The following is a 16,763-nucleotide window of genomic DNA, read 5'->3' on the forward strand; positions in this document are numbered from 1 at the left end:
AGCTCAACTTATGTGAGCTGCCTTCAAGAAAAGAAATCTGCAGTGGCACATCTGCTCTCTGAATACATTGGCAAGAAACAAAACAACACCTAGTACCATCCATCTGCTATGGCCGTATCATGCAGTTTAACTAAGCACTAACAGGTAATTATATAACAGAAAACTTGGCGCGTACGTGTCACTTAGCTTGGGCAAGCAACATACCTCGTCCTCTTGGTTAGTCCAAACAAGCTGTATGCTGAGCCTCAACTCACCACCTGCACATTTTACAGCACCCATGAAATGAAAAACTAAACATAATTGTCAACCAACAAAACCAAAACACAAACAAGACTTCAAATTTTCACGATCAGGAAGAAAAACAGGGTTTTCAACTACTATATTCAGTTTCATGGCATCAGTTGAATAGTTGAAAAAGAACAAGCTTCATTTAAATATCTTGCTGCTAACAAACATAACTAATGTCAGTACTCAAAAAATAGAGTGACCACACAGGGAACAAACAAACTATTTACTTTTTATTTCTTCAGAATTGGACCAGACAGAGAACAACTCCTTGGAAGCAAACTAAAACCATGCTGAAACTTTACTGAAACTACTCCTTGCAAGCAAACTGAAACTACTCCTTGGAAGCAAATTGTCTTGGAAGGAGTATTGTGTGCACAAATCTACTCCAACTAGTTGCTTTCACTTAGAGATTGTTAGCACAAACAGCATGAGTCATTCTTCAGACCGTTACAAATAGAAACAATGGCAACCAAGGTTAAAAACCAACAATCCTATATATTATTCTGAAACTTGATATATTGAAATCACTTAGCACTCTCTTTATGTGTTCATTCAACACTTAAAATTGAGGAAAATAATACCAACTAGGATCGGTATGACCTTCGTTTTTCATTTTCTGTATGATCAATTAAATCTTCTGCAAGCTTATATGAAAAGGTTCAGCAACTTGAAACGTAACTCTTGCTTGGTGTTCCAAATCATTTCATTTATATTTTAAATAACAGTAGGAATTATTTCATAATAGAATTTACCCTAAAAACAAATTCCTTTAATGCCATTTTCAAACTCTGAGTTGCCTATGTTGCACTAAAACTAATTCAAATAATTTTTATAAAATTGCCACAAAATTTTTGGGAGACCCTATAATTCCTATAAATCATTTTTGAACAAAGACCCATCCTACTCTTTTGAAATTTTTGAGAGAAACACGCACTTTTCCATTCTGATCCATTTTTAGTTTACAACAACAACCCTATTTCCATTCTGAGGCCAAGACGGGCGGGACGCGGGCGGCTGTGCAAGGACAGGCAGCAGCGCAGCAGAGCAAGCAGCGTCAGCAGTGGCGGCAAAACAATAGAGCAGCGGCAGCAGAACCATCAGCGATGGGAGCAACAGGGGGAAGGGGAGGCCGATGGGGGCGACGGGTGCATGCGACAGAGGGGGGAACGGGTGGGGGTGGAGGATGCTCACCACGGGGAGGGCCGGAGGAGAGCTCGACAAGGCCGGGGTGACGAGATGTGGGTGGACGAACGAAGAAGGCGGCGACGGCGGCGGCTACGCGAGACCCCGGCTCGAGCTGGTTCCCTGAACGGAAGAAGCCAAACGCGGTGATCCTCATGGACGTCTTCCCGCGCGACAACGACGACAGTGGTCGCGGCAACGACGAGGGGGCCGCGGTCACCGCGCGATCTGATGAGTTCAAATCGAACTAGAGGGATGCTCGGGAGTGGCGGCGGCTTGCGGTGGTGAGGGGTGGAAGAGCTGCGGTGGTGATGGGTGGAGGAGCGCTGGATGTGGGGACAGGGTGCACTGGAAAGGGGTCGTCGGCGGCGAGGGGGAAAGGGATCTGGCGCGGGGGGCGAGGGGGCTAGGGATTTGATCTGGCGTGGGGGGCGAGGGGGAAAGGGATAGAGGGGGGAAAGGGATAGCAATGGCGCACCACCCAGGGGTGCGCCATAAGTACATCCATAACAATGGCGCACCACCGAGGGGTGCGCCATAAGTAATTTTTTTATTGATAACAATGGCGCACCCTCTCCTGGTGCGCCATTAGTAACTTTTATTTTTTTATTTTTTATTGATAAAAATTATTACACCATATACATGAGATGAGTAGAGGAGGGAGGGAGGGTGCAAATCAAATCTAATTATTTATTGATAAAAATTATTTTTTATTTTATTTTTTATTGATAAAAATTATTTTTTATTTTTTATTTTTTATTTTTTATTGATAAAAATTATTTTTTCTAATATTTTCTTAGAAAATGACAAATCAAATCTGAAAACATTTATGAATGTGAAAAAATATCATCAAATTTCTTATTTGAAATTATTTATGAATATTAAAAAATATCATCAAATTTTTTATTTGAAAATATTTGAAAAAATATCATAAAAATTTAAAAATATTAATGAGTTCACAAAATATTAACAAATTCAATACTTTTTGTGAGTTAGTAATTCAATACCATAATAAACATAATTCAATATTCATGAGGACTAGAACAGAAGAAATATCATTTCAAAATGTCGAAATACAATCGAGAAATGAAGACTACAATTTAAATACAATCATCTTAGCTAGCTACCTGTTCATAATCTTCTTGCCCTTCTTTTTCGCAAATGGAGTTCTTCTGTGGAACGGACGTCCTTTAGGTAGGGTGGTCCTGCTTCTTCTTATGGTGTGTGCTGCTACTTCATCGTCGTCGTCATGTTCGATCTTCGGGTCGCCGTACTTGTTGAAGTCTTGCTCATTGGCTACTCCATTCATTCCGATGATCTTCTTTTTGCCTCTCCTCATGACAACACGACTGGGCTTTGACGGGTCGGTAATGAAGAAGCATTGGTCCACTTGGGAAGCTAGTACCCATGGCTCATTTTTCGCGGTGACGTTTGCGCCCGCGGTCTTGGATTTGGCTTCGGGTATAACCATGGTGGTGAAATACCGGTCTTCTTTTAGGACGCTCTTGGCCCATCTGACACGGAACATCGGGACCTTCTCTCTAGCGTAGCTCAGCTCCCAGATCTCCTCGATCCTTCCGTAGTATTTGTCCTTGTCGTTGTCGGTGTAGGATTCCATCGTTACCCCGAAGTTCTGATAACCATCGCTCTTCATGTCCTTGTTCTCGGTGTAGAATGTGTAGCCGTTGATATCGTACGCCTCATAGGTCATCAGGTTGTGCTCGGCGCCCTGTGACAAGGCGAATATGAGTTGTTCTTCCGCGGAAGAATCCTCATGTAAAGGGTACGACAGAAGCTTCTGCTTGAACCAACGCGTGAAACATGAGTTGTGCTCTTTGATTATATCTCCGTCCGTCCTCTGTTGGCCTCGGTCATTGTACGTCTTCTCAATAAAGGTTTTGTGCTCTATCACCCAAGGATCGACCACGTCTATGTGTTGTAGCGCGACTAGGTTTGCTCTTTCAAAGTCGGCAAGTCGACCCTCGAAGTCGACATGCATTTCTCGGCGACCCTCACGGTGACCCCATCCAGCGAGCCTGCCGAGGTGCCTGTTGACGGGCAGACCAACGAGGTTCTCGATGCCTAGATAATTCGTGCAGTAGGAGATGCACTCTTCGGTCAGAAAGCCCCTGGCTATACTTCCCTCTGGACGTGACATGTTGAGAACGTATCCTTTGATGACACCATTCATCCTTTCGAACGATATCATGCTGTGCAGGAACGTCGGCCCGAGTTGGATGATATCCTCCACGATATGGACCAGCAGATGCACCATAACATCAAAGAATGCGGGCGGGAAGTACATCTCAAGCTCGCATAGTATCACCACTATCTCTTCCTGTAGCCTTCTGAGTTGCGTCACGCCAATCGACTTCCGAGAGATGACGTCGAAAAAGTTGCATAGGCCAAATAGCGTTTTACGGACGTGCGCGTCCATGATCCCACGGATTGCAAATGGAAGTATCTGCGTCATCAGCACGTGACAGTCGTGAGATTTCATCCCGCTGAACTTCTGCTTCGCTGGATCTAGGTATCTGCTTATCTTCCCCGCGTAACCGTAAGGAAGTTTTACTCCTAGGAGGCAGGTGAAAAACTGCTCGATCTCCTCCTGACTTAGAGTGAAGCACGCAGGAGGGTAGTCATTTCCGGTCTTCTTGGCCTTTTTGCCTTTGCGACGACTTTCTGTGTCCTGCTTCGCCTCCTCATCATCATTAGCGTGAAGCTCCTGCCTGATGCCCATTGATTTCAAGTCTGCCCTTGCTTTCGGTCCATCTTTGGTCCTCTCTGGCATGTTGAGCAGGGTACCAAGCAGACTCTCGCACACGTTCTTCGTGATATGCATGACATCAAGGCTGTGAGACACACGATGGATCTTCCAGTACGGCAAGTCCTAGAAAACAGACCTCGTTTTCCATACCTTCAGCAGCGGCTCTGGCGCCTTTCGCTTCTTTCCCGGCTCTAGCGCCTTTTGCTTCTTTCCCGGCAGTGGGCAGTCTTTCCAATTTTTCAACAGCTCGTCTATTTCCTCGCCGCTCCTCGTACACGGGCGTTTTTGGGGTTCGGTTTCACCATCGAATAGATCCTTGCGTTTCCTCCACGGGTCATCGTCGCGAAGCCACCTTCGATGTTCCATGAACACAGTTTTCGAAGACCCGGGATCTCTATCTAGCTGGCGATACGTTGAGTCATCCATGCACCTTACGCATCCAGAAAATCCGTGGACTACCTGCCCCGCGAGATATCCGTAACCGAGATAGTCGTGCACCATCGTGAGCAGTGCGGCTCTCATAGGGAAGTATTCTTTCTCTGCGGCGTCCCACATACTGGCTGGCGTTTTCCATAGCGTGTCTAGCTCCTCCTTCAGCAGCCCCAGATACAGATTGATGTCGTTCCCTGGTTGTTTCGGCCCTTCAATTAGCATACTCATGTGAATATACTTCCTCTTCATGCACAACCAGGGGGGAGGTTGTACATCCACACAAACATAGGCCAGGTGCTATGTGTGCTTCTCTGGCTGCCAAACGGATTGACTCCATCGGTGCTCGTGCCAGCACGATGTTCCTTGGATCCTTCCCAAATTCTGGGTATTTGAAGTTCAACGCTTGCCACTGGCTCGCATCCTTAGGGTGACTCAGCATCTTGTCTTTTTTATTTATCTCTGGATCATTTCCGTCATCTTCCCGCTTCTTCTCCTCCCTATCCGTGTGCCAACGCAGGAGCTTTACTACCTTAGGGTCCACGAAATACCGCTGCAGACGAGGAGTGATCAAAAATTACCACACCGATTTTCGAGGAGCTTTCTTCCTCTTCTTGTATCGAGTGACGCCGCACACCGGACATATGGTAGACTCCACGTGCTCGTCCCGATAAATGATGCAATTGTTCATGCACACATGGTATTTCACGTGCGGTAAATCCAGAGGACACACGATTTTCTTCGCCTCCTCGAAACTGGTCAGGCACTTGTTCCCCTTGGGAAGACATTCGTGCCAGAATGACATGTTCTCGTCGAAGCATGCGTCGGTCATTTTGTGTTTTACCTTCATCTCCAGAGCCATGAGCGTTACTTTCAGGCGGGTATCCTTGGGCCTGCATCCTTCATACAATGGAGTAACCGCGTCTATCTCCAGTTGATCCAGCTTGGCTTTCTCTCGGGCGACAGCTCTTGCGTTATCCGTCTGCTTGAGAAGCAGCTCTTGAATATGAGGGTCCTGCACCCAGCCTCCATCGTCGTCTGCTCCGGCATCTTCATCTTCATGATCATGCCCTTCGTCTTGATCTTCCTCATCATCATGTACGACATCTTCTACATGATGACTGTGTACAGTATCACCGCCGTGATCATGTCCTGGAGATTCTTCGTCTTCTCGCCCGCCCTCTCCGCGGTGGTACTTGTCTTGTTGCCCTTCCTCATTTCTTGCTCGCCCCCCATGGACGACTTCATAGTCATCTTCATCACCTTGCCACCGATAGCCATCCATGAAACCACGCAAGAGCAGGTGGTCCCGCACCTGCCCGAAATCCGGGTCCGCAATAAGACTCTTCAGCTTGCATCTTCGACACGGACATCTTATCTCCGTCTTGTTCTTTTGAAGCATCTCGGCCTTCGCGGAGCTCAAAAACCTATTCACGATGCCTTCGGTCATCGTGCGGACCATGGTGGCCTGCGGGGTAGAGCAAAACGGTATTTTAGAACCAAGAAAAAATTTGGCATGACATTCCCTAAAAATAGGACCAAAAAGAATGCATAGTGCCAAAATTCTCGCCGAAACGAAAATGAATCAACATTCCGGCAAAATGTTGGCAACTATCGCATTTCAAATACCGGTACCTGCAAACACAAACACATGCAACACCACAAACACATGCAACACCACAAACATACATAGATCTAGCTAGGCCACAAAAAGTGCATGTGCACGTTGTTGGAGCGAGCTAGGGAGAAAAAAAGTAGATCTACATCATGAAGATAGCTTTCCCCTTACTTACCTATCAAAAAAAGGTAATTTCACCACTTAATTTTGATGAATCTATGGTGCAAATGAGGTGAGGAGGAGGAGGCAGCCGAGACAAGCTTGGAGGAGGAGGTGGAGAGAATGAAGTGGGGAAAGTGAGTGGGTAGGTGGGCTGTCCAAAATATCTTGTTGGTCCCAGGTTACTAATGGCGCACCACCAGCAAATGCGCCATTAGTAACCCTGGTTACTAATGGCGCACCTGCAGGTGGTGCGCCATTAGTAGTTTTGTAGAAAAGTAATAAATAAATATATATATACTAATGGCGCACTGTGGAAAAGTGCGCCATTAGTAGTTTAAACTAGTAATGGCGTACTGTGACAAGGTGCGCCATTAGTAGTTTTGCAAAAAAAGTTAAAAAAAAATACTAATGGCGCACTGTCTGCACGGTGCGCCATTATTAGTTAGAACTAGTAATGGCGCACTTCGACCTCATGCGCCATTAGTATGTATGGAAAAATGAAAAAAAATTAATACTAGTGGCGCACCGTGTGTCTGGTGCGCCATTAGTATATAGTAGTGGCGCACTACTTACCTGTGCGCCATTAGTATCAATCCTATCTATAGCCCTTTTCCTGGTAGTGCTCTATTGAAATACTATATTTCATTAATTACAAAACTAATTTCAAAATTATTTAGCTCATTTCAAAATAATAATTTCACTCAATACAAGTTTAGCTCATTCCAAAATAATAATTTCACTAAAGTCAAAAACAGATTCCCCACACCGAATTAATACATTGAACGAAATAAGTGAATTGAAACGTTGAAATTTAAACATTTCAAATATATCCAAGAATGATCTTGTTGTAAAGGTCTTGATCCTAGAAGTTCAAATATAAAAAGAGTTTTAAAAATAAAACTATAAATTAAAAGATATGCATGATTGAAATTGTCAAAGCGAAAATAAAATGCGTGCGTGCTTCATAGGTACTTGTGTGTAGCAAGAGATGGCCAGACATGCATGTGTCCTTTATCTGACACATGGTAGGTCCTAGTGCATGAAATATACTACATGCAAATCTAAAGAAACAAGTGAAATACATCTCCTGTATAAGAATGCTTGACGTGGTGTCGTGTATCATTGGCTAGCTGGTTGCCGGTACATCCTGGCACCGGTAAAAAGAGGTTTGCGATTTCTTCCTTGTACACACACGCTGGACTACACAGAATACAGACAGCAGCGGTGCGCTGATCTCACGGGCCGCCGATACAAGATGCCAACATGCGCATGCTGCCGAACCTCCGGGACCTGGACAGCCCGCGCCCGTCGTTCCGGCCGCCGGACGCCGGAGACAGCTCGCCGGACAGGTCCTCCGGTGGCGGCCGGTCCTCGTCGTGGCCGAGGGCGAGCTCGTCCGCCCCGGAACGTCGGACGGGGAACCTGCAGCTCTGAGAGTACTGGTAGTGCCCGCCGCCGGCCAAGCTCTCGTGCTCCCGCCCGAGCCCACCCGCCGCGCCGGCGGGTACGGCGAGACGCTCGTAGCGGTCCGGTGGCCTCGGGCTCCGCCTCCTGATGGCCGAGCAGAAGAAGGGGAAGATGCCCTCCATCGCCGGCCCGGAGAAACAGATCCACCGAGTAGAGCGGCGAAGTTTCTTGTTAATTTGCAGAGGTGCTTGACTGCTTGGCTGGTTTCATGGCGAGATTTGAGGAACTGAGGGATGGAACGAACTGGCATCCTCATCAGGTTTCTTATAGCAGAAGAGGGCAGTAGGGATTTGACTTGCGCATTTGTTAATCTGATCAGCATGATTGATGGCAGGCTCTGTCGATGGTTGCAACGACTATGCCATGCTGCATATGCATATGCATGTGACCACGAGACGGTAACAGGAGTTTCACATGGACGCATGCAGTGGCACAGCACGATCGATCATCTCTTGATGGCCAGCGTGCATCCCACAGCTGCTTAACCGACATCAGTTGCGGATTCGCAGGTGAGTCAGGTGACTCCTGCACGTGCGCACCTACGTCACTGCGTGCGAAAATTCTTCTCTTCCGGCCGGGGATCCCTAGCACCATTTTTTTTGTCATGAATGATGCTTGAGATGGAGGCCCGTTGCCGCTTCGTGTGTGTTGGTGGACCGGGCCGATCGGAGAAAGCGTCGAGCGGGCCGGAGCTAAGGCACCTCCTCCCGTGGATCCCCAAACCCAAAAATCCACCGGAGAGAGAGAGAGAGAGAGAGAGAGAGAGAGAGAACGCCGGCCGGCCCTCCGCCGCCTTCCCCGTGCAGGCAGGCGAGTCCTCCCCCTCCTCCGTCCCCGGTTTCTCACCGTTGAGCTATCTCGGAGGGGAGGGCTAGCTCTGGGTGCGTGGATGGCGGGGGAGGAGGCAGGTGGAGGCCAGGCGCGCGTCCCCGGAAGCGTTGCACGTACTGACTTCCGCGCGCCGGCGACGCTCGAGCAAGGAAGCGGGAGTGGGCGCCGGCGGCCACTCGGGTAAGACAGGAACTGTTACCACTGACATTTTTTCCAGTCCCATACCTCAGTATACAAGGACTAATAAAAAGTGAAATAAATAATGGAGAAAATAATATTAGTACTAAGATTTAACCACTTGAAGGCCTCCTTCATGAATTCAACCTTTTGTTTGCTTCTCGATCCTCGATTGGTTCGGCTCCGTTGTCACCACCAGGGCAGTTGATTGAACACATAATAAAATGGAGATTTTTTTATACATCGGCTGGATATGTTCTACTTCCTGTGTCTCAAAATGCAAGTCGTTGTTGAGGCTTCAACGTCTTACATTTTGAGTATTTGACAGCTAATTTTGATTTAATACAGAATCTACATGTAATTGGCTTGTCTATCTGTAAATTTATAAATCAGTTGGACTACATAATCTAAGCTCAGAGCAATGGGTGTTGAAAATGAGATTGTCCAATGAAACCATGCTGCATCAGCACATCAATCACTTATTCTTTTGACTAACTCAGCGCAAGATGGACAAAAAATTGTCTAAAAAGGATGTAGTGAACTACTATTAATTCCCTAGACCGCCAGGTTTAACAGGCACTAAGACTGGCATGTAGGCTGTAGCAGTGCTTTTCGCCACCATGGTTAGCACTAGTTACCACACCATGGACTAATATCTGTTTGCCAGTGTTGACATGAATATATGACAGTGTGTGATCTCTAACTAGCTTCAGCTTGGCAATCTCTACAGCAGTGTCTAGTTTTCGTTTTGGACTGGTATAGTATCGAGTGTCCATATTGAACTTAGCTACTTGAGCTCTGCATATTGAGAAGAACAAGGATCAAACTATAACAGACCTTGCAACTCTGTAGTTCCATTTTTTTGTCCCCATTTCTCTCATGATTGGAGATTTCACGGCCTATTTCTCATTCTAGGGGGATTCTATTTCTCAAATTTAATTTAACCCTTGAATCATTCATCCAGCAACTTCAACATCTTCGCACCAGAGATTGCTTAGCGTACAGAGCCAGCATGCAGTGCATTTGCTGGGACCGACCTGTAAACCGAGAGAATGACCAGCGTCATTCTGAGTGCGAGAAATCTTCACATTCCTTTCTCCAGATATTAGCTGCCTAATTGCATCATCTGGATACGTGAGAGGGATTCTGGCCTGGACATTTGATAAGGCTGATACATATCCCATTGTCCACCGCCAAGGAGAAGGTTTGATGGATTACTTTCTCAGTCAAGATCAAGTGGAGACCCCCACCCCCAAAAAAAGGGCCGCAAAATTAACGATAGAAGTGGCGGAAAACCTAGCAGGAGAACTGTATATCAGCTATGCATCTTTGCGCCACTAAAAGAAGTCCTAAACATGCACTAAATGATTTGAAAGCTTTCTTCCTGCATTCATAAATCCCCTAGTCTAGTAGGCCTAACTTGCGGTCAACTAGCGAGACTACTCATTCGTGAGGTGTCGCAAATCGACTTCTCGACTTGAAAACCTTGTTCCATATCAAAAAAAAAAGTTCCAGACAATGTTAAAGATTGTATGAAAAGTTCTGTTAGAGATTCTTGTATGAAAAGTTCGTAAATCCCCTTGTCTGGTAGTGGTTGATTAGTTAAAGTTTGTGAGTCCCATTGTCTAATAGTGTTGATTAGTTGAATATAGCCGGCTGGAAGACGTCTCGGCTTGACTTGTCACTTTAAAACCTTGTTTCTGATATCATCAAAGATTTTCGTGTGAAAATTATAGTTATTTTGGATGATGATGTTTTTTTTGGTTGGGCACAATATCAAGCTGATGCAAGTGCAACTACAGAAGAGGTCACCTCTGAGCCTTATTTTTCAAGCGGGCACTTGTTTTTTCCCAGTTTGTTCAGCCTGTCCTCTCAGGATTCCTTAAACAAGTCTGTATGACAAATTCGAGTTGATTTTCTTACCAGCAGCGAAGGAGAAGGTGAAGCTGCCTAGAAGTTCAGCTGACTGGTTCGTGATAGTATGCAACTCACTTCAGGCAACTTCCTAGAAGGTTCGATTGTCATTTTCTAAATAGAAAAATAGAATTATTGCAAGGAAGGTAACCTCCTGGTAGGATTGATTGACACTTGGAGCACAATGCAGTTTTCGCCAATCCACATTCTCTGCATTTTCCTGGAATACTGGTAGTCAGGCGTGTAACCTCCTGGTAGGATTGATTGACACTTGGAGCACAATGCAGTTTTCGCCAATCCACATTCTCTGCATTTTCTTGGGATACTGGTAGTCAGGCGCACCAATAGAATAAGTCCAAGCGGGGGCGACATGCATGAACCAGTTCTGGCACAACGGTTGGACATCGTCACAAGGATAGTCAAGTTTAGGCATCGTTCACATGATAGATCAATACTCAAGTTCATGAATTCCACTTCTATATACATTGCTGCTTTGCAATGAACAGCCTCTGCCCATACCACTTGACATCTTCTCCCGTATCCTGAAGCCTCACACACAGTGCATAGGACTATTCGGATTGCTTGATTGTGGGAAGAAGATCCCACTACCAATGGAGAGGGTGATGGTGAGCGCTGTGACAGGAGTGATTTCACCACTCCTGCGCAAGCTCACGGCCTTGCTGGAGAAGAAGTACAAGCTGTCCAAAGATGTGAAGAAGGAGATCACCTCTTTGAAAGATGAGATGAGCTCTATGAGTGCTCTGCTCGTGACGCTGTCTAGGACCGAGGAGCTCGATGAGCAACAGAAGGACTGGCGTGACAAGGTCCGTGAGCTGTCTTATGGTATGGAAGACTGCATCGACATATTCATGAATGATCTTGATAGTGCTGATGCCAAGGCTGGGCTTTTGGGTGGACTAAAGAAGCTCAAGGCTCACTACAAGATTGCTAACAGGATCGAAGAACTGAAGGCAAAGGTCTTGGAAGCAAGCGATCGTCACAATAGATATAAGCTTGATGAGCATGTTGGTTCTTCTCGGGGCCCTGAAGCTATTGACCCTCGTGTACAGGCACTCTACACCGAGGCCAGTAGCCTTGTAGGCATAGATCGCCCAAAGGACAAGCTTATCGAGTTGCTGATGATGGAGGAGAATGCACCACAACTTCATGTGGTATCAGTTGTTGGATTTGGAGGCATGGGCAAGACAACTCTTGCCAAACAAGTTCATGATAAAATCAAAAGCCAATTTGATTGTACAGCCTTTGTATCGGTGTCTCAAAATCCCAATCTTGTCAAGGTATTGTCAGATATACTCTCTGGAGTTTGGGGGCAGGTGCCTTCTTTCCTGAATGATGAGCGCCAACTGATCGACAAACTCAGGGAAGTTCTCCAAAACAAAAGGTATGCTCATATTACTAGATCAGCTATAACAAATGATTATGATGTATGAATAGGCACATCGTAATTGGATAACCTCCACAGAATTGACTGGTGAAGTACTATCACTTCTTTATTTGTGGTGGTTCACAATTACATTTGCATGGCCCTATAATTGCTAAATTATTTGAGCATTTTCTGTTGACACTTCAGACATGTCGTTACTTCTTTGACTTATAGAACTACTTAGGCTTGATCATTTCTGCCTGGCCTGTAAAACAAAGTCCACTTAAATCCATGACATGCTTAGATCCTGAGACCAATAGTTTATGGATGTTGTAGATCAAGGATATGTGTAGCCGTATAACATATCCAACTAGGCTAAATGTGGGATGTTAACCATAGAGCACCACCATATAGTATGCAATGAGATAGGATTTGTTAGTACACAAAGCAACTTTTAGTCTGGTCCGAGACTTTGAGCACACAAGGCAGTACTTTAGGAGTGGAGGTCTAAACTTCGCTGTCATTTATGTTCCTAAACTTGAGAAATATACATTTAGGTCTCAAACTTGTATGCAAAAGTAACTACAGATCAGAATTACTCAAGTAGATATTACCGAGTAATCAAAATTCAAACTAAGCTGCAATTACATGTTTTCATTAGAAATTCTGTGAACCTTTTATCTGTATATTTCTCAAATCATGCATAATTATTATGCATGCTGGAAATTTTCCAGTGGTCTAAAATATTTCCAGGGTTCTTAAAAATATGTGAACTTAATGATGATACTTTCACTTAATTTGATTTTAACGATCTGTAACTACATGATTTAACTAGCATATGTAAGAGCGATAATAGGGTGGGATCCTACCATGGCTCTATACTAGTAGCGTGACAAATTGTTATTTGTTTGGCAGATACCTTATCGTGATTGATGATATATGGGCAATGGAAGCATGGAACATTATTAAATGTTCTTTCATGGAGAATAATCGTGGTAGTAGAGTTATAATTACTACACGTATTGAAGATGTAGCTCATGCATGCTGTTCTTGTTTCCATGGCCATGTCTACAACATCAAACCTCTTAATGATCTTGACTCAAGGAGATTATTCCATAGAAGGATTTTCCCCTTTGAAGATGCTTGTCCTGAGAAACTAACAAATGTTTCTGATGAAATTCTAAAGAAATGTCAAGGGGTTCCACTAGCCATACTGAGTGTAGCCAGCCTTTTGGCTAATCATAAGGAGGTAAATTCAAAGGAATTCTGGGAAAGGATACAAAATTATTTAAGTTTACAATTGGAAGGAAACCCTGCTTTAGAATGGATGCGACATGTCCTTAATCTTGGATACAACTATTTATCTCTGGATCTTAAGACCTGCATGCTATATCTCGGGATATTTCCTGAAGATTATGAAATAAGAAAGGATGATTTGGTTAAGAGGTGGATCGCCGAGGGTTTTGTGGGTCTAGAGGAGATTGCAGAAAATTATTTTAGTGAGCTCATCAATAAAAACATGATCCAAATAGCCGAGTTTGATGATTGTGGGAATGTGTTGTCTTGTCGAGTGCATGATCTAATGCTTGACTTTATCATACTGAAGTCCACAGAAGAAAACTTTTTCACTGTAACTAAGGAATTCCCTGTAATTCATGATCCACATACCATGAAAGGCTCCATGGAAGTTCGCCGACTGTCCCTCCAACTCAGAAATACAGAATGCAATCATGTGCTAGGGAACATTGCTCTGGCCCAAGTTAGGTCATTTAACTTTTGGGGCCCTGGTCAATGTATGCCTTCTCTCTCGAGGTTTCAACTTGTGAGAGTTCTACATCTTGATGTGTATGATTCCAAGGAAGAGCAGTATGATCTGCCTTCGATACGCAGTTTGTTCCTACTGACATATTTGAGGATCAGAGGTTTGAAGTGTGATGAACTGCTAAAACAATTGCAAACACTGAAACATTTGAAGTCATTGGAGATAGTCGGTGGAGGAAATCGTGGAGAGCTAGATGTTCGCTACTTACCCTCAATGTTGTGGCATCTCATTGTTCCTAAAAATTTGACTTTGTTCGGTGAGATTGGCAGGATGGAAGCCCTCCGTACTCTGTATCAACCCTTCATTATACATGTGGAGATCTTGAAGGGACTCGGTAATCTGAAGAACTTAAGGGAGTTAAAGCTATATCTCTTTGGATTCAGTGATTTTGAAGATGCCCTACTCCCTTCACTCTGTAGGCTCGACAGCCTTCGATCCCTAACCACCGATGGGTACACCTTAGGATATGATTGTTTGACTTATTGGAACCCACCTCCGCGCCATCTTCATAGACTGCATGTACTGAACTGCCCCTTCTCCGTGGTCCCAGATTGGATTTTGCAACTCGAAAATCTCAAAAGCTTGGAGATGCAACTCGTGTCACTGCCAAGGGTTGGTGTCGAGGTTCTTGCCAGTCTGACCTCGCTGGTGCACCTTATACTGCGTGTCAGGGGCAGTGTAAGGGATCATGCTCCCGAAGAAGACATGGTTATTGTCCGTGGTGCGACATTCCCAAACCTCAAGAATCTTGTCTTTGCGTATGAAGTGCCCTGCCTTACATTCGAGGCAGGCGCCACGCCAAGGCTTCAGAACCTCACTATAGAGTGTTGTGCACAAGCAGTGCGTCAAGCCGATGGTGTACTCAATGGCATCGAGCACCTAGGGAGTCTCAGGGCGTGCAAGGTGCATATTTACAAGTGGGTCAGTCTCTTCAGAGAGAGTTTTGATAGGTTTGCTGCTGTGGCACAAGGAGGGGAACACGTATTTCAGGAGGAGGCTCCACACATGCAGGTGCAGAGTCTCCGGGCTGCGATCAGCGAGGCGATCAACAAGCACCCGGGAAATCCCAGTGTCAGCATTGTAACTTTTTGATAGTGCAATCAAGCGAAGGAGATGGGAGGAAGCATCCAAGTCAAAATGGTAGGCATAGAACTTCCATACTCTTGTGTTGCTGTGTTTTTTCTTTCCCTTGTGTGAAAGCGAAACATACTCCCTCTGTTCCAAAATATAAGAACGTTTTTAACACTACACTAGTGTCAAAACCGTTCTTATATTATGGGACGGAGGAAGTATTACTTAAGCAAATGCAGCACCTGAAATTTTACATACTTGGCCTTTGACAGAACTCCACCAGGAAGCATGTCACATGTTTTCAGTACATGTTCATGGTTTTGTGAAGTACATAATCCCACTAATTCATCTTGTCATAACTGTGGTCTATTATGCAGGTGCTGTTCTTGTGTATCAACTGGTTGCGATGTGAGCAGATGGAAGCTGGGCCCAAGTGTTTGGAGTGTTGGGCTGCAGTACAAGGAGCAAAAGGAAGCTGATGTGGTGTTACGAGGGAGTTTATGTCCCAATCTGAATGATGATTATGTAATGTGTAATAATCTTTCTCGTGTTAAGTTGATATGGTGTGGTCTATCATGTGTTGAGCTTGTAATTCTTTACAGCTACTACTATGGCACTAATAGACATTGGGTTGTGTGCCTTGTACTGCAGCCCAAGAGGATTTTTTCATTCTTATCAACATATGGTTCTCGTTTTCTATTTTGCTATCAACTTGATGGCACCAGTGCTTTGTCTAACACCCAGAACTCCGGTTGGAGGCTTTAGTTAGTATGGGATAGGTTGTTCAGGAAGCGGAACATTTGTTATCTCTCTCTCATGCCCAAACTGCCATCAATAAAAGGAACAACATTGGTAATTCTTCTCCGCTCAAATGGTGGTGGGTGGCACGGGCCGCGGCGCGATGCCAGGAGGTCCTCCATTATGTATCTCCAGCGGCTCCGGCTCGTCAGGGCTTGCAATATCCACTGGCCACTGCCCACACTGATCGATGGAGGGAGGCCGCTCGTGGGAGGGAACGTGTGGCTAGGGATACTGTGAGGGGAGTGAGTAGGTTTCATTGCACAGTTTTGTCCCGAGGTTTTCTCCATCGGCAGTGGCGGATCTAGGTGTGGGGTCGTGTGGGCCATGGCCCCCAGAATTTTTTTGGAGGTTTACCTTTACTAGTTCATATGTATATACATTATACTCATTTTTGTGGGAGCAACTAATTAACGAGCGCTCCTTCGGGAGCCTCGCAACGATCAGCGCCACTTGGCGCGCTCACAGCCATTCGCCACGTGTCGCGCTCTGGGTGCTTCCTCCGGATTTTGTTTTTCTTATTTTTACGCACGCGTTTTCGGCTTTTTAAAGGGTTTTTTTTGGTTTTTTTGACGTTTTGGTTTTCTACCGGTCTTTCCTAGCTTTTCGACAATTTTTTTTTGAAAAAAATATATTTTTTTGCGCAAAAAATGCATTTTTTTTCGCGAGAGGCACGGTTTTGCTTCCGCCAGAGGCACGGTTGTGCTTTCGCGAGAGGCACGGGCGTGCCTCTTTCGGAAAGGGAAAAACGCGTTTTCTGTTTTTTTTTCTTTCGCGAGAGGCACGGTTGTGCTTTCACGAGAGGCACGTGCGTGCCTCTTTCAAAAAGGGAAAAACACATTTTCTATTTTTT

General features: G+C 45.1%; 1 protein-coding gene across 1 annotated transcript; it reads left to right on the forward strand.

Moving 5' to 3' along the window:
* Nucleotides 1-8,660: 8,660 nt before the first annotated feature.
* LOC119311176 (disease resistance protein RGA5-like) lies at nucleotides 8,661-15,781 on the forward strand. Its single transcript, XM_037586808.1, has 5 exons — nucleotides 8,661-8,924; nucleotides 10,851-10,933; nucleotides 11,026-12,237; nucleotides 13,135-15,181; nucleotides 15,490-15,781. The coding sequence occupies exons 3-4, from the start codon at nucleotides 11,447-11,449 to the stop codon at nucleotides 15,131-15,133; spliced, it is 2,790 nt and encodes a 929-aa protein (XP_037442705.1). The 5' UTR covers nucleotides 8,661-8,924; nucleotides 10,851-10,933; nucleotides 11,026-11,446; the 3' UTR covers nucleotides 15,134-15,181; nucleotides 15,490-15,781.
* Nucleotides 15,782-16,763: the final 982 nt, after the last annotated feature.

This window comes from Triticum dicoccoides, chromosome 5B (assembly GCF_002162155.2).
Source record: "Triticum dicoccoides isolate Atlit2015 ecotype Zavitan chromosome 5B, WEW_v2.0, whole genome shotgun sequence".
NCBI classification, from domain to species: Eukaryota; Viridiplantae; Streptophyta; class Magnoliopsida; order Poales; family Poaceae; genus Triticum; species Triticum dicoccoides.